The sequence below is a fragment of the Petromyzon marinus genome, chromosome 63 (genome assembly GCF_048934315.1).
Source record: "Petromyzon marinus isolate PM22_M1 ecotype Great Lakes invasive population chromosome 63, UKy_Petmar_22M1.pri1.0, whole genome shotgun sequence".
Taxonomy (NCBI): Eukaryota; Metazoa; Chordata; class Hyperoartia; order Petromyzontiformes; family Petromyzontidae; genus Petromyzon; species Petromyzon marinus.
In genome coordinates, this window is record NC_133729.1 from 2,999,473 (window position 1) to 3,021,297 (window position 21,825).

Genomic DNA, 21,825 nt, shown 5'->3' on the forward strand with positions numbered 1-21,825 from the left:
CTTACGCAACCGGCGCACAAATTGAACCATGCGCGAGAAGCCATTACATCCATATGTAGTTCTTATCATCAATTCATGTGCCTCCCTGTAGCCACTACAGGCAACAGCCGCTGTAACATATCCAAGTCGTTGGTCAAATTGTGGCCCAGAATTGTGACAACCCATCGAATTACTCATCGAATTACGCCTATGGTCAACTATTCTCACGGGCTGCAAAAGTCGGCAAATAAAGTTGCAAGTGGGTGCACAATAAGCAACTTTGGTTCCAGACACTTCAAAAATAGTTACAAATATAAGATAACTACGAATCGGAAGAAAATGGTCACTTGGGTCATCACTGCAACGCAAAAATGAAATTCCATGGTGGATTTTTTTTTAGTATCACGGAATATTTTAATTTGGCTTGCTTCGTATTTTATGAAGGTAAATCACGTTAGAAAACTGGAGTGAGAATATTTCCTTGCCCAAAAGCCCAAGGAAAGGGCAGTGTTGGGTTCAATGGCCAGTTGTATAAAAAAAACTTGAAAAAAAAGTCCCTTAATTGAAACCGATTTAAATAGAAGTGAAAGGGAATTTTGATTTCAAGTTGTTTCATGCAACTGACCCCAGACCTGCCGCATTACCGATGCGTGGATTTACTCATTAAAATTGATTCTTCCTGTTCAAAATATTAGCATTGAAATTATGCAAATTATACTCCTACACTACACTTTTACGCTTATGGAGCAAACAAAACAACACATAGAACTACAAATGACACGGTTAAGACCCAGACAAAAATATATATATCGATATCTGAATAAAATAAACTCTAATTGGAACAATTGCCTGGCTGGAAGTGGGGTGGGGGGGGTGATTCGATACATTGTTGCATGCCTAGTATTGATCATTAAACACAGGGGCCTTCAATTTACTAAAATTAAGGCCCATGTCTTTAATGCACAACAGTGGAATAGAGCAGCGATGTGCAGGACAGCGGCACCGATTGATGCCGGCTAAGGCAGCTTTCACTGCTGCACCGTCGCCTCGTCTCCTCCTCGTGGCGCCGACCTCGTGGCGCCGACCGCCCGCCGCCAACTCCGCGGAACTCACTGGCGAGCGGGACTTGGAGTCGGCCGACGAGGAGCCACTGCGCGACGATGACGAAGACGAGGATGAGGAAGACGAGCGAGACGAGGACGAGGAGGATGACGACGAGCGGGAGCTCGACGCGGAGCGGGAGCTTGAGCGAGACCTGGAGCGGCCTCGGCCGCGCCTCTTGCCCTCGGCCGGAGCCGCTGCCGCCACCTTCCGAGGTTTCCCATCTTCCGAAGCCACCAAGGGAGGGGGCGCAGCTTCTACCCGCCCGTCGGCAGGCACCATCGCCTGTTCCTTGGTGCCAGATTTTGCCGCGCGGGGAGGGGGGACGTCAGCCGCTACCGGCGGTTCCAGGTGGCTGCCTGGCTGGGCCCCACGTGGGAGGGAGATAGGCTCCGAGCAGGGCAGTGGCGCATTCACGGGGCCGTCCTCTTGCTCCAGGTGTGGAGGGGACGCCTCCTGCAGCACGGGCGACTCTGTGGCGCTTTTCCTCTCAGCCTGGAACGCCGACGACGACCTTTCCTGCACCAGCTGCGGCGGCGATGCCTCCATCGGCTCTTCAGCGGGAGCACCGTCGCGCTTGCACGCGGCTTGAATGACGGACGCTTGGCCGGCGGATCCACCCAGCTCCACGCGAGCCGCGGTCTTCTCCTCCCCTTTACTTTTCCCCACAGTGACATCCATCTTCTCTTCTTCCTCCGCCACCTTCTGCGCCGTCTCCGCGCCTCCCTTGGGCTCAACGTGCATCCCCGTGGCGCCCCTCTCCCCTTCGTCGGCTTCTTCTGCCGGAGCCGTAGCGTCACCACCACCGTCACAAGCGGACGCGAGTCCTGCACGGTGGGCACTTCTGGCCGACAGGCGAGGGGTGTCGTTGGGGGCGGCGTGGGGAGGAGGGGGGCTCGCGGGAGCCTGTGCGTCCCCGCAGGCCTCAGGCTCTGGCGGCTCCGTACACGGAACTTGGGCCGTCAATACTGGGATAGGGGCTTCATCCTAACGAGGGAGACGCACGCCCGGGCAGGCACGGGTCACACGGCGCTCACTCACACGGGAGGCATCCTGGGCTCTACTGTGAACAATAGCACCACTCATCATTATTTATTATCTATCTACTGCTGGATGAAGGTTTCCCTGTGCCTCACAGTCCGGGGATGTAACAATCCTTCTAGCTTCTGCATATAAGCTGACGTTATCTCTGGTGGATGTTCTCTAGGGCGTGTTCACTCCTTTGGCTGCCTCTCCACCGTTAGTCTCGACCACCGGTCATCATCTCTACTAGTGACACGTCCTGCCCAATCCCACTTGATTTTTGAGCAGTAAATGTCTAACGTGCGTGTGTTCTCTAATCCACGTGTTCCTTTTCCTCAGTGTGATTTAATGCACGCATCTGTCCATGCCTCTTTTGTTTCATATCCTTTGTCATTGTCCACGCACCTATCTGATCCATTGGTCATAGCTGGAGATACGCACCGATTTACCACTTTCTTCAGGCAACTTGGTGGGTTTCTCTTCATTGGGCAATAGTCTGAATAATCTTGATACAAGAGCCTAATAAAGAAGACACATTCATCAATAACACTGTGGCCTTAATAGAAAACGTAAATAATAGGTGACGTTTCAGGCAATGGCCCTTCTTCATAGCACATAACACGTCTTCTTCTTCACAGTGGACGTTAAAGATCCCCAGATGTCATCAGCAAAAGTAGACTGCTATGCAAATGAAGTTATGTTCTATGAAGAAGGGCCATTGCCCAAAACGTTGACTATAATATTTTTCCTTATAAGGCCACACACACACACTGTGTTATTGGCGAACGTGTCGAGGCTTTTTGTTTATTTGTGTGACTCACCACTGCCAACGCAGTATCACCAAATAACATATTTAATAAGGGGAGAAAATAGGGCTCAAGATAAATAAAGTCAATCAGTGCACTTGGAATAAGAGGCTAACGTGCCTGTAATTCGTCAAGTTCTTTTATAACTTTCAAATACAAGGATGATCGTGGCTCTCCAATTCTTGGTAAACATTTCGTGAACAGGTTCACTAATTTTAGTTGCGAAAACTGGTCTCACTTCTTTGGTTTGCGAGTGGAAAGTCAAATTAAGTGAAACCATCTATTTCCATTGGCCGTTTCCATTCGCTGTTGGAAACAAACTGCAGGAAATCGTAGGACAAGTTAATATAGAATTCTGTAAAGTGGGGGCTCAAGATAAACAAAGGAATGTACAGGTTCTCAAGTTGACTGGAGACACTCCCAGGAAAAACACAACTGGAAAACGCATCATTGTATATTTATCGAGGAACGTTCGTGGAGATGGATCGGGATCAATGCGATTAAATAAAGAGGTGCACAGAAAGTTGGAATCCTGCAAAAAAAAAAACCCCAACTTAATAATAGTACCAAGGTAAGGTGTTAAGATAACGACTGTCATTCATGTTTTCAACACGTATTCGGGAGGAGAGAATGTGCCACAAAAAGGGACATATGCTACGTTCCCATGACCAAGTGGAAAGCGGAATCGGTCATCCTGGGTTGTTGTAGGATTGACAGCACGGCTCCAATCTGTATCTCAGTGCTCAACCACTTGCGCAGTGCTGCTATTACCTCCCCATCCTTACTCTCAGCGATCAAAAGGTTGTTTTTTTATGTTTGGGGTGAGTTAGGTTATTCCAAGCCAAAATATATTTTTTTAAGAATACGCAGGTTTCCGTCGCTTTATTCAAGTTGCGTTTATGCAAATTTGCGTAGACGTGACGAACCTATCTCTACCCAAAATGTGCTATATGTGGTTTGAATTCACTCATATGCGGCAATGCGGTCGGACTTGTTTGGGGTACTGTACGCGCTATTCGGCAGGCAGCCGTCTCGTGCGGTTTCGCATAAGTGCGCCCCTTTAATTGGTAACGCATCTACTACCGCATAAGGCGAGGGAAAAACCTGTACATGTATATAAAGTTCCCCCCCCCACAAGTCAAACTAGGCGAGGGCCACCACTGTAGGTGCACCCCGTTTAAACGCACCAAACCCCATAACATTGAGACTATTTCCAAGGGCGGCTCAGATAAAAAAAAAGCTAAAGCGTGCGGCTCCCTTGTGAAATAAAAGTGACGGGGTCTACTTAAGAGACCCCCGCTTGGTGAGGACCCAGTACGGCTTGTCGTGGGAATCAGGGCTGAGCCCACAAGGCCAGTTTATGATCTAGGCTTACCCCGGTGGCGGTGAAAACGTAGCATAAAACTATACAAACGACACTTAAATAGGCATGTAACGATTTACCGCTCGGCAAAAATGCAACAAATGTATTGTCACAATTTTGGGTAACAATTCGATTTCAGAAGGCATTGTGTTTTATGTTTTTGTCCCATTTGTACTGCCTTTGTTGCAGCGCCTGTCTTGTTTGCATGAATGCATTAGTGTCTGTTTCGTCAATTGTTTGTCCTGTTTGAAGCCTCTTTGTCCCGTCTTGTCCGTCTAACTTGTTGCATCTCGTTTGACGCTAAAAAAAATTCACAATTTGCACGAATTGACAATAGCCACTCTCTACACACACAACTTGAGACGTTCCGTGTCCTGTGCGTGGCAATCGATATTTATCGATGAATCGTTACATGCCTACTTTTGATCCGACCCCCCTTACACAGCGACAAGCCTCTGACCTCCTGGCGGTCCGTGAGCGAAGGCTCCTCGGAGTCCTCCTCCGCCTGCTGCTTCTCCGCCGCATCGACCCTAGGCGACGCCAACACCTTGTCGTCCGCGCGGTACCCGCCGCTCCACTTGCGGGGCGTCCTCCTCACGACCGGCGGCGCTTCCTCCGCCGGCTCGGCAGGCAGCGAGTTGCGGCTGCGTCGCTTCCGCTCTACTCGCTTGGGCCAGACACGCTCCTCCTCCTCCTCTTCTTCCGGCTCCACGGGCTCGTTCTTGTCCTGTCCCGCGGATGCCTCAGCCACCGCCGCAACCGGGGGTTCCGCCGCTGGGCACACGCGCGGAGCGGAAAGAAGCACGGGCGCACGCGTCAGCTGTGGCTGTAGCTGTGCGGCTAAGAGACAGCTGTACCCAATGTGTAAGCGGCCATCCCATTAAAAATATCCGAGCTTGTAACACCCCACTTATTCATGCCCAAGTCTCACTTCATTGTACACGATTGTTATTGATCGTTTATCATGTTTACGGTGTCGCTTTGTTCAACTCGTCTCCCTCGCCTGCTTAGAACGTTAATGAATTAAGGAATGCTCTCCTGCAAGGTGTTAAACATTTTCATCATCCAGACTGCTTGATGCTTTGTTGCAGCTATTGATGCGACTTGGTCACCGGAATGTGTCGATGATTTTAAGTCACGACTGTAAGCTCACCATCGTCGCTTTGGATCACAAGACCAAAGGCTTGATACAATCTCTCCACCTTCATTTTTCCTGCCCCGATCTCGTTTTGTACAGAGCGTTGAAATGTTTGCATGGACGGCGATGTGCGATCTTTCGATGAATGACGCAATATTGCAATTATGAACACTGCCTGTGTGTAACGGACGTTTAAATGGACTTTTTAGATTTTCATATTGACGAAGGTCAAATGTTACATTTCACAAGGTCAAATGTCCTGGAATTCGAGGTAAGCAAGAAGGGCCACCGAAATAAACACTCAAAATCTTTATTTAGGCTGGTAGGAAATATAATGCACATACCTTTGGACAGCACGTCCTCTGTTGGTGAATGTAATTTTACTTTAATAATTACGTGCAAGTCGATAAATTAAGTGTCGCTTTGTTACTTATTTCCCAGAACCGGAAATGCTCTCCCCCCCCTCCATTTAGTCTGGCTTCTCGAGGTTTTACTGTAGACCTCGCCAGTCCCAAATACGTTTTGGCGATTCGCAAACAAAACAAAGCCGCCGAGCGCTCCGTGCACGGCTGCTGTGTTGCTGTGGCGGGCAGTGGCGGCTGTGGCAGTCGCGGGCGTGTTACCTGTGTAGCTGTTGAGCTCCCGGTTCTCGGGAATGGACTGCAGGTCTGGAGGCTGGGTGACCAACGAGTCCTGGTGCGAGGAAGTCTCATCCTCCGATTCGGCAGACACCTCTGCACACGGCGCAAACACGCGCAATTTGCTCTCACGGCGACGATTGCAACAAGACGCGCTCACACGTTCAGCAGGCTGTTGTATATATAGGCCTTTTTCCAAAAATTTATATTAACAATAATTCTGCCCATTTGTTTAATAATAATCGATCAAATAAATAAATAAATCTCACTCAAACCCGCTACCTCCCACAAGCACCAAGCATTTGGAGGTCGTAAAAGGCCATTAAATAATAAACTCCGGGGCAAAGGGAGATTAACGACGACGATCTGCAAAATCTCCAGATTACCAAAGGACCGCATGCCATGACCTAACTTGGCGCTTTGGACAGTTCACAAACGGAGTCAACAAATGCGCATATTGCTTCGGGGAAGGCAAATGCCCCCGACAGTCAAGCACGGAAACTCGTGGTGTGTGCTGACTCTGGTTATGTGCAACACAACGTCACGCCACATAGTCCCACATGGAAAGAGAGTGACATAAAAAAATATACAAAAACGAACCAGTAAACCGTGCTCATTTGACCAAAGCCATAACGACGATGAACCAGGAGGATGATGTTGTGATGTTGCGTGAAAAGGTCACAGGTTACTCTAAAATACCTGGCCATGAGAATACTGATAATGATACATTCTTGACCAAAAGTGGCAGTGAGGTTACACATAACTTGGTAAACATGTGGCAAAGAGGTAACATAAGGAAGACAACGCACAACCGTGTTCGAAACCGCTGCCTAGCGTTTCCCAGGAACTAAAACAAAAATCACAGTAACAATAATTGATAAGAACCGATGTAACATGTTGCCTTAATATTTTTTCCCATTTTCTTATTTCAAATGTAACCATGCTAAGTCTGTGACACGTACGCGCGCGTTGTAAGGAAAATAGCAGCCGAAACTTGAGGACAGCTGATGGTTCATGATGGAAAAAGGCATTTTGTTTTAAAAAAACCCGTGGCCATTTGACCACTGATCATTTTTAAAAGGGCGGAATGTTGTATATATAGGCATTTTTACCAAAAAATAATATTAACAATAATTCTGCCATTTGTTTAATAATCGATCAAATAAATCAATAAAACACCCTCAAATGCGCTACCTCACACAAGCACCAAGCATCTGGAGGTCGTAAAAGGCCATTAAATAATAAACTCCGGGGCAAAGGGAGGTTAACGACGACGATCTACAAAATCTCCAGATTGCCAAAGGACCACATTGCATGACCTGCTTGGCTCTTTGGACAGTTCACAAACAAATATCCAGAATCACAGGCACGGACACAGCAAACAGACATTATAACTGATAGTTTTTTTACGGAAAAAGTTGAAGCTTGGCTATAAGAATAAGTCGACATTATAGACTGCAGTATTCCTTATATTATTTCTTATTGTATCTTTCTATCTACGTGACTTTACCAAGAGAACCAAAGTACATGAGTTCCTGCAATCACGAAAACGTAAGTCCAAACTAAGCTATATCTCTGACCTCGAGAATAAAAAGCACGGATCCCTGGATGCAGACAGGGAGCAAAAAGTAATAAAACCCTTGAAATACCGGAGGTAACATCTAATGACATTACAAATCTTGGTTAAACATAAACCAAATAATAATCACAAGAGATTAGACCTAGGGTAACTAAAAATAGATACAAGAAAATAGGTCAAACACAAGACCAGATAATATGCATTCCATGAAATCAGAGCCTCCCTGGCCGCCTTTGTCTTCCAACAATTTGACACAAACACATAATAGCCATGTATAAAAGGTGCATCCCCTCCCTTAGCAAACGCCACGAAGAGAGGGATTGGGAGCGCAAACAAACATCAATTTGATGTAAAGCAGCCCGCCCGGGGTCACCAAGAGAAGAGGGGAGGGGGCAATCAGGTGCGGCCGCAGGGGCAGAGCATGACGGAGTAAGCATCTGTTTTTTTCTCGCAAGAGACGCGCAGAGGGGAGACATTTTCAGATATAAACAGCAACACGACACGCAATTTTAAGCTCGGCAAGGGACAGCGAGACAGCAGCTCGGAAGAGGACAGCAAGCCAGCTCCGGGGCATGGCCTCGAGATCAACAATGCGTGTGGTGCATCGCGGAGAAGAGGGGCGAGGTGATGTTAGGTGCTGAGTTCGGCATGGAAGACAGAGTATCGCTGAGAGTTTTTTCTACATTCATCCTGATGTTTTGAGTCGCTTGCAGAATCGAGGATTGCGATAAGCTGTATCGTACTAAGCTATAAGAGTTGTGTAAAAGGTGTGCAAAAACAATTTTCAAGTTTTGAGAGTGAGTGATCCAGCCAGCGACGAGCAGCTCACAGCAAGAGCCCTCCTGGAAGAAGGGAGAAGAGCACGAAAGTTGAGCGACGACAAAGCGCAGCCCTGAAGTAAGGGCGGGTGTCCGTGTGAAGCTGGCAGCTGCACGATCAAGGAAAGAGCAAGATAAATGAGAGAGAAAGAATGCCGAGCGACGACAAGCAATCAACCTGGAGAAAGGGCGGAAAGCGCCAAGCGTCGACCAAGCCAGCATCGCAGAGAACCAGCTCCACCGAGCGAGGGTGTCTGCCACCAGCGAACGAGCTGCACGTGCAATCGAGCATCGCCAGAGAGAGAGACGGAGCAAGAGAGAGTGCGCAGCAGCGCCACCAGCACCACCGAGCGAAAGGTGACAGCTGCCAGCGGACAAGCGTTGTGCCGACTCGGCTCATCCAGCAGGGGAAAGAGCCTGACCGGCCGCCCGTGAGCAAGAGCGTCGGCGCCAGCGAGCGCGCCGTGGGTTCGACCCACACGCCACGCCGACCGGCACAGGCTGGGAACCAAGACAAGAGTGAGGAACTGCAGCCGGCGGACGAGCTGCGGGCGCTATCCGACGACGGATCATCGCGCACCGACGGCGAGCGTCGTGCCGACTCTTCCACCCAGCTGTGGACCGAAACTGTGGCCGCCCCCGAGCAAGAGAGAGAACGAAGCCGTTTGTACGACCCTCCCCCACACTCACACCCTCACGACGCATCGCCCGGCGTCTGCTTTACGCAAAGAATTGAACAAGTGGCAAAGAAGACGCACGACACGCGTATCGGGACAAATAAGATTGTTCCAAAAAGTTATCTTTGTGCTTCCATTCCAAGGTGGTGCAATTAAATATCAACTGATCGTGAAGAACATTGCTGCCCATTGAGTTACGTGGATACAGTTATTTAGAAGTATTTTAGTCGGTTCTTTTTCTTTCTTCTTTCTTTTTAATTGCATAACTATTGCCAATGAATTCATTGATGAAACTAAACGTTTAGAAACCTACGTTACGAATCTACACACTCACGGGGAGAATATTGTGTTGAATTTGTTCTTTTGATCACAGAATCTTGCACACGAATTAATTGAAGCCTCAGCCAATTGATAAGCATTTGCTGAAGCAGGCACACTGTCGCACACCATTGCTCCAAGACAATTTCGTAATTACATAATCTTCCCAATGAATTCATTGCCGTATACCTTTGCCATCGGGACATGTTTCTTTATTGCCCTTCGTATGAATATCGTTGCATGAATTGTTAAGGACTTTTTCCTATCACCGTATATGCTCGCGTTACTCTAAGGAATTAATCAATTATTCTGTTACCCAGTTTAACGTGATCCTTGAGGGTTAAATGTATGGATCGATGAGGAGAACATCTCCAGTAGTACTCTGTTGACAATTCCAAGCATAAGAGTTCGCATATTAGAGTTATGTTTTTGTTTAGAAATTAAAATTGCTTAACACAGAAGTGTCTGAGTGGTGCCTTCCTAAGTTCATGCATAATAATCTTAATTATAAGAACTGTATCCTGCGGTGAGATTTGAATTTGGAGACCTGATATAAAATACTAGGACATAATCAGTAAATGTTAAAGCGAGAATAATTGTATTATACCGATCGATAATACGAACCTAGACAACGAAGCCGAGCTTAATCTGGCATACTTACAGCACACCTGCATAACTTAATACAATTAATTGTACGATCCCGATAGATAATACTACCCCTCGACAACGAGGCAGGGCTTAATTATCATAACGGTGAACATTAGCATAATCACATACATTCACATAAAGTAATACAATTATCTCTCTAATTAGCATAATGTATGTGCAAATTTACACCAATTAAAATAATTTCGGACAATAACGCATTTTTTCCAAATTTCATTTAATTTTTATTTTCATTATTATTAAATTTTCAAGACCCAGCATATACAACAAGGCTCAGATGAACTCATTGGTGGCTGCACCGTGAACCCTTTAGACCTGGGGTGATTCATCATCCCTAGCGATTTTATGAAAAGTGACATTTAACAGCCGGGATTCCCATTCGAAGCCTCTCTTTTTTTTGCGTTGTTTTTAACCATCTCATTTTCACTGTTTCGTGTCAGTTCAGTGCCATTTGTAGAGTTTTGTTCGCTCCACTGGTCAATGAATGTAACACGAACATTTCGTTTGTATGAATTGTTATCGATTCTATGCCAGTATCACAAGCGTGAGGATCGATTTTAATCTATGAATCTATGCATCGTTACGTGCCTAAACAAGTGTAATAATAATAATGCCAAACTGGTGACGATGCTTGGTGGCAGGTAACAACTCTCCTTATCCAGTGATTGCCACAATTCTTGGTCGCAAGTTCTTTCAGGAATTAAGTTTTTTGTCGAATTATAATAACAAATAAAAATATAGATTTCTTTAAAATCGGGCAGTAATAATTATTACTGCACGATTTATATTTTTCAATTTGTTCTTTCTCGTTTGTACAGCATTGTTTGTTCCATTCGCCTAAATGTATCGTTATCATAGCATTTGCATGCACCTTCAAACGATCATTGTTTACCGCACTGTACATCCACTGCTGGATTAAACTTCCTAAGTCTTGGAGATGGGGTTTCATGACCATGCGTCATGCATGACTGGTTCATATATCACTGCCCAAGGACGTGAGCTGTGTTGGGGAATTGAGAACACGGGTCGCCGGGATCATAGTTTGGTGCAGGAACCACTGATGCACCCCAATTTTCATGAATGGTGAATATAATAACACTTATTCTTAGTTTTTTCGGTAAAGTCACGTTGAAGAGAAACAACAAAATAACAAAATATATATAAAACAATAAAAAATTCTCACGACGTTTCGACCATAACTCAAACGGTCATCATCAGGTGTGTCGGTTTTTTATTGTTTTATATATATTGTTATTTTGTTGTTTCTCTTCAACGTGACTTTACCGAAAAAACTAAGAATATGAATTACTGCAGTCACGAAAGCTTTAAATCAAAAAATAATAACACTTGTTCATCCAGGAGTCTCGCTGAACCTCAAGACTCCTTTTTTAAGAAGGTTCTGCTAAGTATTTCGGAGAAGGCGGCGATGTTGCTATGTGCCATCCCAATTTGAATAATTTCCGAGTACTTTTTTAGCATTGGGATGTTTGTCCAATACCAGTTACATTGCATATTTTTTTAGAGAACCTGGAGCATACCCATACAGAACAGGGGGAGAGCGTACAAACTCCACACAGAAAGGCATCCGAGGGAGGAATCGAACCGAGCACATTTTGCCGTGAGACACGAGTGTTAACACTGCGCCACCCTGCCGCCGAATTTAATCGTGAACACGAAAATCTGTTTTAATCGCCGATGCGTCGCGACGCCTCGTACTCACCCTCTGACTCGGTGGCCGCCTGCGCATCGCGCGCTATCCTCTGCTGCAAGAGCTGCTGCTGCTTCTCCAGGTACTGCTTGATGAAGCTGTTGGAGCTCATCTCCTCCCCGATCTGCGCACCATCATTGGCGTTAGCATGCAAAACCCACCATTCACTGCACGAGTGTGACTGCGACAAGCCCCAGACAATAAAAGTTGAGACACGGGGTGAATCTCTCTCGCTCGCTCTCTCTCTCTCTTGCCAGCAGCTCTTGGCTGCGTAAACAGAGAAGGCACGGGGGCACTTACGGAAGAGTTGGGCTGCAAGCCAGCCTGCTGACCAGACGTCTTCTGCAGCTGTTCCAGCATGAGGGCCTGTGAGCAGAGGACACGGGAGAGAGATGCGGCTTTACCGAATGTTGCGATAAATAGACACGAAACACGACAGGTACCACTCCTGTCCAATGCTACCGAGGTAATACAAGTTACTGCAAACTACCGGCGAAAACAATCGGCAAATGGATGGCAATGTTTTAGGGGGATATTGTTGGTCTGCAAAGAACACGTGCAAGTGACGTACCTTAAGGAGAATCAAACTGGGACATTATGATCCAAAAATCAAGCTGAGCATATGAAATAATTGCAGATATGCTGTCAGTTTTTAACTTATCATGAACTGTGGGTAGTTTATAATTCATCACAGACTTTGCTGAGACCTTATAACTCATTATAACAGAGTTCTCTGGAAGTGTTTAACCCAGATAAGACCAAATAGAGACAAAGTAATGCACCAGACATATTACAAGGAGAACGCCTCGACAATAACACTCATCATAGACCAAACTGAGTTTTTCGTACTTCTGCGATCATGCGGGAGCGTTATGAGTTTATAATCCAGCACGAACTTATGGAAGGCCCTTTTCCAGTGACGGACTGAGAAAAGGGCTGTACAAGTACATATGAAGTGGATCCAAATTAGGTGCACACACAACTTCTTGGGAAGCAACACTTATTTATTAATGAACACAAGTTAACGCTTACATTACGCATAGGGTGGTGACCACCGACTTACTCTAGCTAACACACACTTCTCAGATACTCTAGGGAGGTACAGCCTCCTGTCTTGGCGGGACTTGCACGTCTACCGCTGTCCTAGAGTCCCCTGGCTGGGACCTACACACAGATCTCTTGCTAACCTAAGGAGGTACAGCCTCCTGTCTTGGCGGGACTTACTGACACGTCTACCGCTATCCTAGAGTCCTCCGGCTGGGACCTACACACGGATCTCTTCTTGGCTCCCTCACGATGCATCTTCAGCCTCGAAACTCGTGAGGAGGCTGCTTATATGGGCCTCGGCGTGCCGGGCCCCACCCCGGCCACGCCTCCCTTCGAGAACCCTCTCGAAGCCCCCCTGCTGTCCATGTGCCCCCCGAGGTGCCCCCTAGGCCCCCACTGGGGTCCAGTCACGTGTCCAGCCGGGGTCACAGAGAGTGCCACGATCTCACACCACCCTCGTGGCCTCCCGAGTCCAGAACCGACCCTGACGTCATTCCCGCCTCCAGCCGGGATGACGTCATGTGTGTGTGTAGACCCGCGTGGTCGTGATGCTCCCCCGCATAGTGACGTCACACGTGTGCGTGTGTACACAGTAGTGATGCTACCATCACTACACATATTACCCAGGCTGGGACATTACAACCCACCAAAGACAACACAACTTAGATTAGAGGCGAATCTGGAGGCTTCATACTGATCATACGCCAAACTGAGAAATTATAAATTCATAAGTACCCTGCTGAGGCAATACAACTGAATGTAAAGCAAGCTGGGCCATAACCATATAATGCTCATCTTGTATAATTATGATATCTTTATAACCTAGTGAGCCTGCAAGACCACATTGGCCACCGAGTTTATAATCCACAAAGGAACACACTGACACAGCAACTCAAGAGTTTATAGCACGTAAGCCACACTCTAGAGCTTATAATTGGGAACACGTCACACTTAAAGAGATACCGTAACGTTCAACAGGTAATATGATGAGGAGGTGGGCTTGGTGAGTGATTTAGTAAGATGCAGGTGTCATGCGTTGATGGTCTAAAGTGAAAGATCACTTGGAAGGGATATCAGTACAAGTTCTGTGAAAATCTATTGATGATGCATCTATTCTCCAGGATACGGGGTTGCACTGCTCTGTGATTTCCAGGTACTTAAATCCTTGGGCTCGTGATGCTGATTGCACAATCCAAATAAAATTGGGATTGAGATGGGGCGGGGGGGGGCAAAACACAAAATCCACTCGTTGATTTAATTCCCATCCTAAACCATGTCGATTTCTCACAGGTAATAATAGAACAGGTTGGGATAGTATAACTAACTCAACAGACTACACCTGGGGCACCACTATCACTAATCCCACACTTAAGAACCATTGAAACTTAATGTGGGACCGTGCTCGAACAATCCAGCACAGCACAGGCCACCCAGAAAGTGTGCAAATCCAAAACCACACGAATATTATAACACCTTGAAAGCTATGTTGAGAGGTTTTTTTTTACCTGGCTTCGTACACTATAAACCCACAGCAAGTCTGTGACCAAAGACTTATATCTGGACATTATAACATAACTCATTCCACAGACTGTGCTGTGAGACTATAACTCAATGTAGCCAACAGCAAGACATTGCAACTCAACGAGAACCACCCTATCCGCTTGTAACTTGGCATGGATATTAGCTCTGGGTTAATAACCGACCAGGTACAGCACTGGGACATTATAACTCATCGGAAGCCACGATGTATAGTCATATATTACCGTACGTTCCTAACCAAGTTATAAACCAAAGTTCTAACCCATCAGATGCCACACCGATATGATGTAACGGACCACAGCACAAACCACGACTGAAGTTTACAACTCACCCCCCAACCGTGCCGTGAATTTAAAACGCATTTAGAAATAAACCTGGAGATTAATAACGCTCTGAAATCCGTAGCGACTCTATACCCCTCACTACGAGGTGACTTTTAAGTCTATAACCCAGCACAGAGCGTGAAAAAGAGTTAACAGTCGAAATTATGTTCGGCGTCAGTGAGTTAATAACATCAATCATAATAATGAACACAAACCTCTCTCCGTTGGTCCGACCCACAATACGCCTGTGAGGTGTAATATATATTTAAAAAAGCATAAAACATAAGTTTTAGAACCAACTGTTGAAAACAAAAAACGTCGAGATCACCAAAAGGATAAACTAAACGTCATAAAGTAACACTCTTTGGTTCTATTCGGTAAAGTCACGTAGGTAAAAAAATAAAACAAGGTAACAAATAAAACAACAAAAATCACCTACGTGACTTTGCCGAATAGAACCAAAGAGTATGGATCCTTGCAGTCACGAAAGCTTCAAATCTAGAATTAAACGTCATAAAGTAACACACATTAGGCCGCAATGCGAGTTTCTAGTCGAGCAGTCAACAACGACGTTGCGAGTTTAGAACTCATAACAGACCTCTCTCATGGATACAAAAAAACACCTCATTAAGGGCTCAAACTTAGATAACGTAAACATAAAAAATATTACATTACAGCCCACAAGGGGACACGAAACCCCAACCACTATCACCAGCCCCGTCGAAAGCCACATTAGGCCCCTCCGCGAGGCTTTATAAGCCAGAAAAGATACACCACGCGGTTAGTTTACAAGTCCTCAGACACTACAACAGGCTACACACACAAAAAAATACCCATGCAAGACCAAACAGGGATCATAGTAATAGTAATAATAATCGACTGGGACATGCGAACCACTTAGGCCGCGCAGTTCGTATCCCAACATTTAGGCCTCAGCGAGTTTCGCGAGGCAGCGGCTGACCCATGCCTTGAGTTCATAACTCAACGCAGACCTCCACGGGGACACGATAAACCCACCGGGGCCACGCCGGAGACTCTCGAACCCACGGGGGTCGGCGGCGGGGTGAGTGCCATGGATTACCCGCCCACCACCACCCACCCCGCCGAGCACGCTCACGAACCCTCGTGTTGAGAGTTTACCCCGCGCCTCTCTCACTGCTCCACACGCGGCCTCGTTCCCCCGTGCCCGCAAGGCGCCAACTACCACCACCACCACCCTACCACCCCCCTCTTCCCGCACCCTCAACAGCCCAGGCCGAGTGTGGTCTGCACCGCCCCCGCTTCCAAAAGGGGGGCCAGGGGCTCGCAGGGCCCAGGTGAAGGGAGGCTCAAATAGAGACCGAGACGGACGGCGAGGAGAGTCGGGCCCCGCGCCGCGCTTAGTCGAGGCGCCACCGCGCGTTTGAGCGGGATGAGGGGTTGATGGGGGTAGGCCTCAAGGGGCGCGGGGGACGCAGGGGCCCCGCGGGGAGCCTCACCCCCTTGAGACGCTTGACGAGCGCGTTCTTGGGGCCGCTCTTGGCGAGGCCGCGCTGCTCCAGGGCCGCCTTGAGGTCTGTGACGCGCAGAGCGTGCAGGGGCCGCCCGTCCAGGCTCACGTCCTCCAGCTCCGCCATCTTGTCCATGGGCGCCCGGCTCCTCCCTCCCCTCCCCGACCTCCCCCGCCCCTCTCACCCCCCCCCCAATCTGCCCCGCCCCTCTCCCCCCCAACCTCCCCCGCCCCTCTCCGCCCCCCAACCTCCCCCGCCCCCCCCAACCTCCCCCGTCCCTCACCCTCCCCCAACCTCCCCCGCCCCTCTCCCCCCCCAACCTCCCCCGCCCCTCCCCCCAACCTCCCCCGCCCCTCCCCCCAACCTCCCCCGCCCCTCCCCCCCAACCTCCCCCAACCCTCTTCCCTCCTCGTACTCCGCCCCCCCCCAACCTCCCCCGCCCCCTCCTCCCCCTCTCTCCTCCCCTTCCCCCTCCCTGCTCCCCTGCCCCCTCGCTCCTCCACTTACCTCCTCCCCTACCCCCTCCTCCTCTCCTTACCCCTCCCTCCTCCCCTTCCCCCCTTCCCTTACCCCCTCCCTCCTCCCCTTCCCCCCCCTCCTCCCCTTCCCCCCCCTCCTCCCATACCACCTCCCCCCGTCCCCTTACCCCTCCCTCCTCCCCCTCCCCTACCCCCTCCCTCCTCCCCTTCCCCTCTTCCTCCTCTCCTTCCCCCTCCCTCATCCCCTTCTTCTCTTCCTCCTTTCCTTACCCTTCCTCCTCCCCTTCCCCCCCTTCTCTTCCTCCCTCCTCCCCTTCCCCCTTTCCTCCTCCCCTTACCCCTCCCTCCTCCCCTTCCCTTCCTTCCTCCCTCCTCCCCTCTCCCACCTCCCCCATCCCCCTCCTTCCTCCTCTTCCCCCTCCCTCCTCCCCTCTCCCACCTCCCCCATCCCCCTCCTTCCTCCTCTGCCCCCTCTCTCCTCCCCTTCCCCCCCTCCCCATCTCGCCTCCTTCACCTCCTTCAAACAACATTGTCCTGAAGCAAGACGATCTGTGCTGTAGTCACACTTGCAAATGCGATTTGTAACTTTGATCATTGCCCGTGTAGTAATATAATCGATAGTTCAATATTTATTGTGCCAATGTATTCAGTGATTACCAATTATGTGGTGTGGTCTGGGACTGTTTTGCTGTAAGTTTGTTTGTGTTTGCTCAATCTTGATGAAATTGGACTTGATACATTTATTACGTATTTATTTTTGTGACTTGCTTACCATTTATTTTCTAAAATGTGCACGTACCCCGGTCGGTATTTTTTTTTTGCTGTATTGTGTTCGCTGTTGTAACTTTACTCGCCCCTTCCATACCTCTGGACATCTGTGAAAAAGAGCTTCACAGCTCATCGGATTACTCCTGCAGTCGAAATAAAGATTCTGATTCCTGCTGCCCTCCATCCAGTCTTGGATTCTCCTTCGCCCTCCACCTCTTTCCTCCCTCGCCACCCGCTCCTGGCTGCGACGTTGCCCGTTCACTACTTCTTCACCACCGCTCCAGGCCCGTGTTGTGGTTGTTGGTTGTGAAAGGTGGTGGAGTTTTGTCATCGGTTTTTGTGTGGTCATTATTGATGATAATTTGAGGCTGTGTTTGTTGTTGTTGTTGTTTCAAGACTGTATGGTGTTCATACCTGTCAACCCCTTATCAGTGCCCTACATTATTACTGGCCAATTCAGACCTCATTGGTCACCCCGTGCCCCTTATAAATCTCGACATTCATCCTACAAAGTCCCATCACAAGGGAGAAATACAAACAAATAGGCATTTGTATTTGCCCGTATTGAAACGGCTGTACACCGTATGGACCTGGAAACTCAATTTCCCCCAAAAATAATTACGGGGTAAACCGTATGGGTTGACACGGTATGGGTGTTTGTTATCGTGGTTGTTGATTTAAGGCCGCGTGTTGGTTAGGGATGAAGATGTAAGTCCACAGCCGCTGGTTTGTGGTTGCTGATGATAAGAGGGCTGTATGGTGGTGGTTGATTTGACGCTGTGGTGGTGGTAGTAGCGGTTTATTTTAGGTGGTGGGGGAGGAACACAATGGAGGCGTTTAGTTTGAATCGGTTCGTGACACGGATGATACCGTTTCGCCATTTCCCCGACTATTTTACAAAAGAGAGACGTGTGGCGCGTGAGCCACAGCAACAACGAAATAAAGTATGAGAAAATAAGAATATGTTTTATCCTTTCTGGCAATAAAACAGGTGTTTTAACATGTTCAAACACCAGGAATCAAGTACTGCATGTTCACCACACATGGTAATTGTGGTGAAACTTCTTGACCTACACCAGACACAGTTGTTGTACTTGATTTGAAGTTTTCGTGACTGCAAGGAATCCATGCTCTCTGGTTCTTTCGGTAAAGTCACGTAGGTATTTTATTTTTCTACCTACGTGACTTAGTACCAAAGAGTATAGTTGTTGTACTGAATAACACGTAGAAGGCTTTCGCGACCAATATTAATCATAATAAAGGTTTTTGGGTTATATCGCGCTATTTATAAATGTGTGGTAACCCTCCACCACCCGACACTAATGTAGTATATAATTACAAAAACACACATTACAACTCATTACTAATCATTACAATTGACTGATTACCAATCTATTATATAATTACAATACCCCCCCTCCGCCTCAAATCACTGCATCTGAATGAGTTAAATGATGACGTCACCCTGCTGCTGCTCTATTTAAGACCGGGAGCAAGTGAGGGATTTACAATTCTGGCAAATTGCCCGATGATGCTGGATGTAATTACCAGGTTGAGACTAGGCCATAGAGAACGAGGCTGTCCTCTGGTGTAGGCCAATAAGTTTCAAAGACTGCCATTATTATTATCTGAGCATGTTTGTTTGCATGTTCACCACAAGCACCGTGTGTGGTTAATGCAGTACTTGATGCCTTGCAAAAGGTGTCTATTTGGTGTTTGAACATTTTAACACCTATTCTTGGTTCTTTCGGTAAAGTTTCCCTTCTACGTGACTTTACCGAAAGAACCAAGAATATGAATCCCTGCAGTCACGAAAGCTTTAAATCAAAATTTTAACACCTGTTTTATTGCCAGAAAGGGTAAAACCTATTTAAATGTTTCACCATTAAGGAAAGTTTCATCAGTAAGAATGACCTGGGTCCACAATGATAAAAGCAATAACATGACATGATAAAAGCCATAAGAAAGTACAACAATGAAGCGAATAGAAATGAAAGCAAAAATAAAGCAACGGTGTCACAGAAGATATAGAAAACAGTGGATAGACGTAAATAATACGAAAATAGATTTACTCTCGCGAAAGTTTGGTTTTGGACATATTACTCCAAGGCAAAAAAAAACACTTCATTGTAAAATTCAGCTTCCAAAAACATCAATCGTGGATTGAGGGTCCTTGTTTTCACCGAATTAAATAAATAAAGCTCTGACGTGGAACCGATGAAGGGTTTAAGTGCCACAGGATGATTTTTTTTTAAACAAATCAACAAAAGAAATCCCTCTCGACCTTTAAAAAAGACAGTTTTATTAGACTGAGTGAGCTGTTATGCTGGTAAGAACCTCCTGGTTACACCAGCCCACAGGGGATTATTGTGTCCGTCCGTCCGTCGTGCATCCAAAAATGGGAGGGGTGAGGCTGGGTGGGGCTGGGTGGGGAGGGGCTAGGTGGGGCTGGGTGGGGAGGGGCTGGTCACCCCGTGGTGCCCTTATAAAACTCAACGTTTAACCTACTCACGCCGGCTTGTGCCCGCCCTCACAGTCGGGCATATTTGCGGAATACACCACGTGGTGCCGCCGTTGACCCTGGCCATTGACCGAGCAACCCAACGTTCCTACCAGCTCCCTCCGCAGGAATGTGTTTGAGAGCGAACAAAAACGCGGTCTTTTCCCATTGGCACCGAGAGAGAGACTGTAACATCGTCGAGATTTGCCGGTAGTCGCCACTAGAGGCCGCTATTTGTCAAGTAAAATCACGCGCACATTTTCCCACGAAGCTTCTGGGCTCCACCACAAACACTGAAGAACATCAGCATCTAATCCAAGGCCGTAATTATAATATATTCAAATATGCTCAAAATGCCCCCCCCCCCCCAATATATTGCTATAAAATAGATTTCTGTTTATATTATTGTGGTTATAGTTGTACTTTATTCATCCATAATCTCTGCCATTGCATACAATAAAACAAGAAAAGGTAAAAAAAAAGAAAAAAAACAGAGCAATGTAATACAATACACTATTAGACATTGTAAAAAAAAGAAGTCCATCCTATGTTTTACTGATTTTTTTTTTAATATCTTCAAATGTAGCTTTTTTCTGGGTGAGGTGGACCTCCAGACCCCTTGGAAGATTTAATCCCCCCCAATGTTGACTCCATGGCAACGGCCTTAATCTAATCCCATCAGCCGTACGAAAGAAGAAGACGAAGATTATCATCCTCGTCGAAGCCAATACCGCATGGCATCCCACAGTATTAGAGTGTGCCACTCTGGCTATCAAAGCCGAGATCATGGGAGGACGCACGTGGTGCAACATTGGCAGCGTGGCCATCCATACCAGTCAACCCATACGGTTTACCCCGTAATCTTGTACAGGAAAATTGAGTTTTCAGGTCCATACGGCGTACAGCTGTTAACAAGACGGGCAAAAAAGTTTGTGTCTATTTGTTTGTGTTTCTCCCTTGTGATGGGACTTTGTAGGATGAACGTTGAGATTTATAAGGGGCACGGGGTGACCAATAAGGTCTGAATTGGCCTGTGATAGGGTAGGGCACTGATAAGGGGCCGTCCATAAATGACGTCACGCGATTTGGACGATTTTTGACCCCCCCCCCTCGTCACACGGCGTCACAAAAAGTCAGACCCCCCCCTCAAATATGACGTCACAAAGCTCTGCCCCCCCCCCCCCCAAAATGCTTCAAATCGCTTTAAACTGTTGTCATTGTAGTGCGTATTTAATGTGGCGCTGCACTCTGATGTTGTAGGAGAAAACATTTATTTAAAAAAGTATATTTAATTAAGTAGAACGTGTTGTCTATATTTATTTAAAGTTGCGCATTTTGATGTGACGTCACATTTCTCAACCCCCCCCCCTCTCTCGTCACACATCGTCACAAATGTCTGACACCCCCCCCCCTCTAGGTGCGTGACGTCATTTATGGACGGTCCCCAAGGCGTTGACAGGTGGGCATGTCGGACATTCGCATCACTCCTGCTGTATGCCCACTGGCTTCACCGACGTCTATCCTTAACGCTCGTGACGCCACTCCACATCGACCAGTCCCCCTTATTAATATTCATGAGCAGGTGACGTCACTCCACATCGAACAGTCCCCCTCATTAATAATCATGAGCAGGTGACGTCACTCCACATCGAACAGTCCCCCTCATTAATAATCATGAGCAGGTGACGTCCTTCAAATGGACACCCCCCCCCCCCCCCCATTATTATTACCTACTATGAGCCAAGAATGTCTGTGTGCAACGCTCGTGACGTCACTCCACGTCGACCAGTCCCCCTTATTAATATTCATGAGCAGGCGACGTCCTTCAAATGGACACCCCCCCTCATTAATAATCATTAGCAGGT

The 21,825-nt window shown here is 47.5% G+C and overlaps 1 protein-coding gene across 2 annotated transcripts in view; it reads right to left on the reverse strand.

Annotated features, from left to right (window-relative positions):
- The window catches only part of LOC116956168 (uncharacterized), a 41,206-nt gene extending 24,823 nt beyond the window's left edge, over window positions 1–16,383 (reverse strand). The window contains exons 1-6 of one of the 2 annotated variants that reach the window (XM_076053861.1): window positions 16,202–16,383; window positions 12,115–12,180; window positions 11,827–11,938; window positions 6,034–6,144; window positions 4,733–5,046; window positions 1,093–2,067 (exon numbers count right to left, since the gene is read on the reverse strand). In XM_076053861.1, the coding sequence (XP_075909976.1) occupies window positions 1,093–2,067; window positions 4,733–5,046; window positions 6,034–6,144; window positions 11,827–11,938; window positions 12,115–12,180; window positions 16,202–16,348 (1,725 nt within the window). In that variant the 5' untranslated portion in view covers window positions 16,349–16,383. The remainder of the gene's footprint in view (window positions 1–1,092; window positions 2,068–4,732; window positions 5,047–6,033; window positions 6,145–11,826; window positions 11,939–12,114; window positions 12,181–16,201) is intronic. The other variant, XM_032977655.2, reaches the window with a different exon arrangement.
- Between the last annotated feature and the right edge of the window lie 5,442 nt (window positions 16,384–21,825).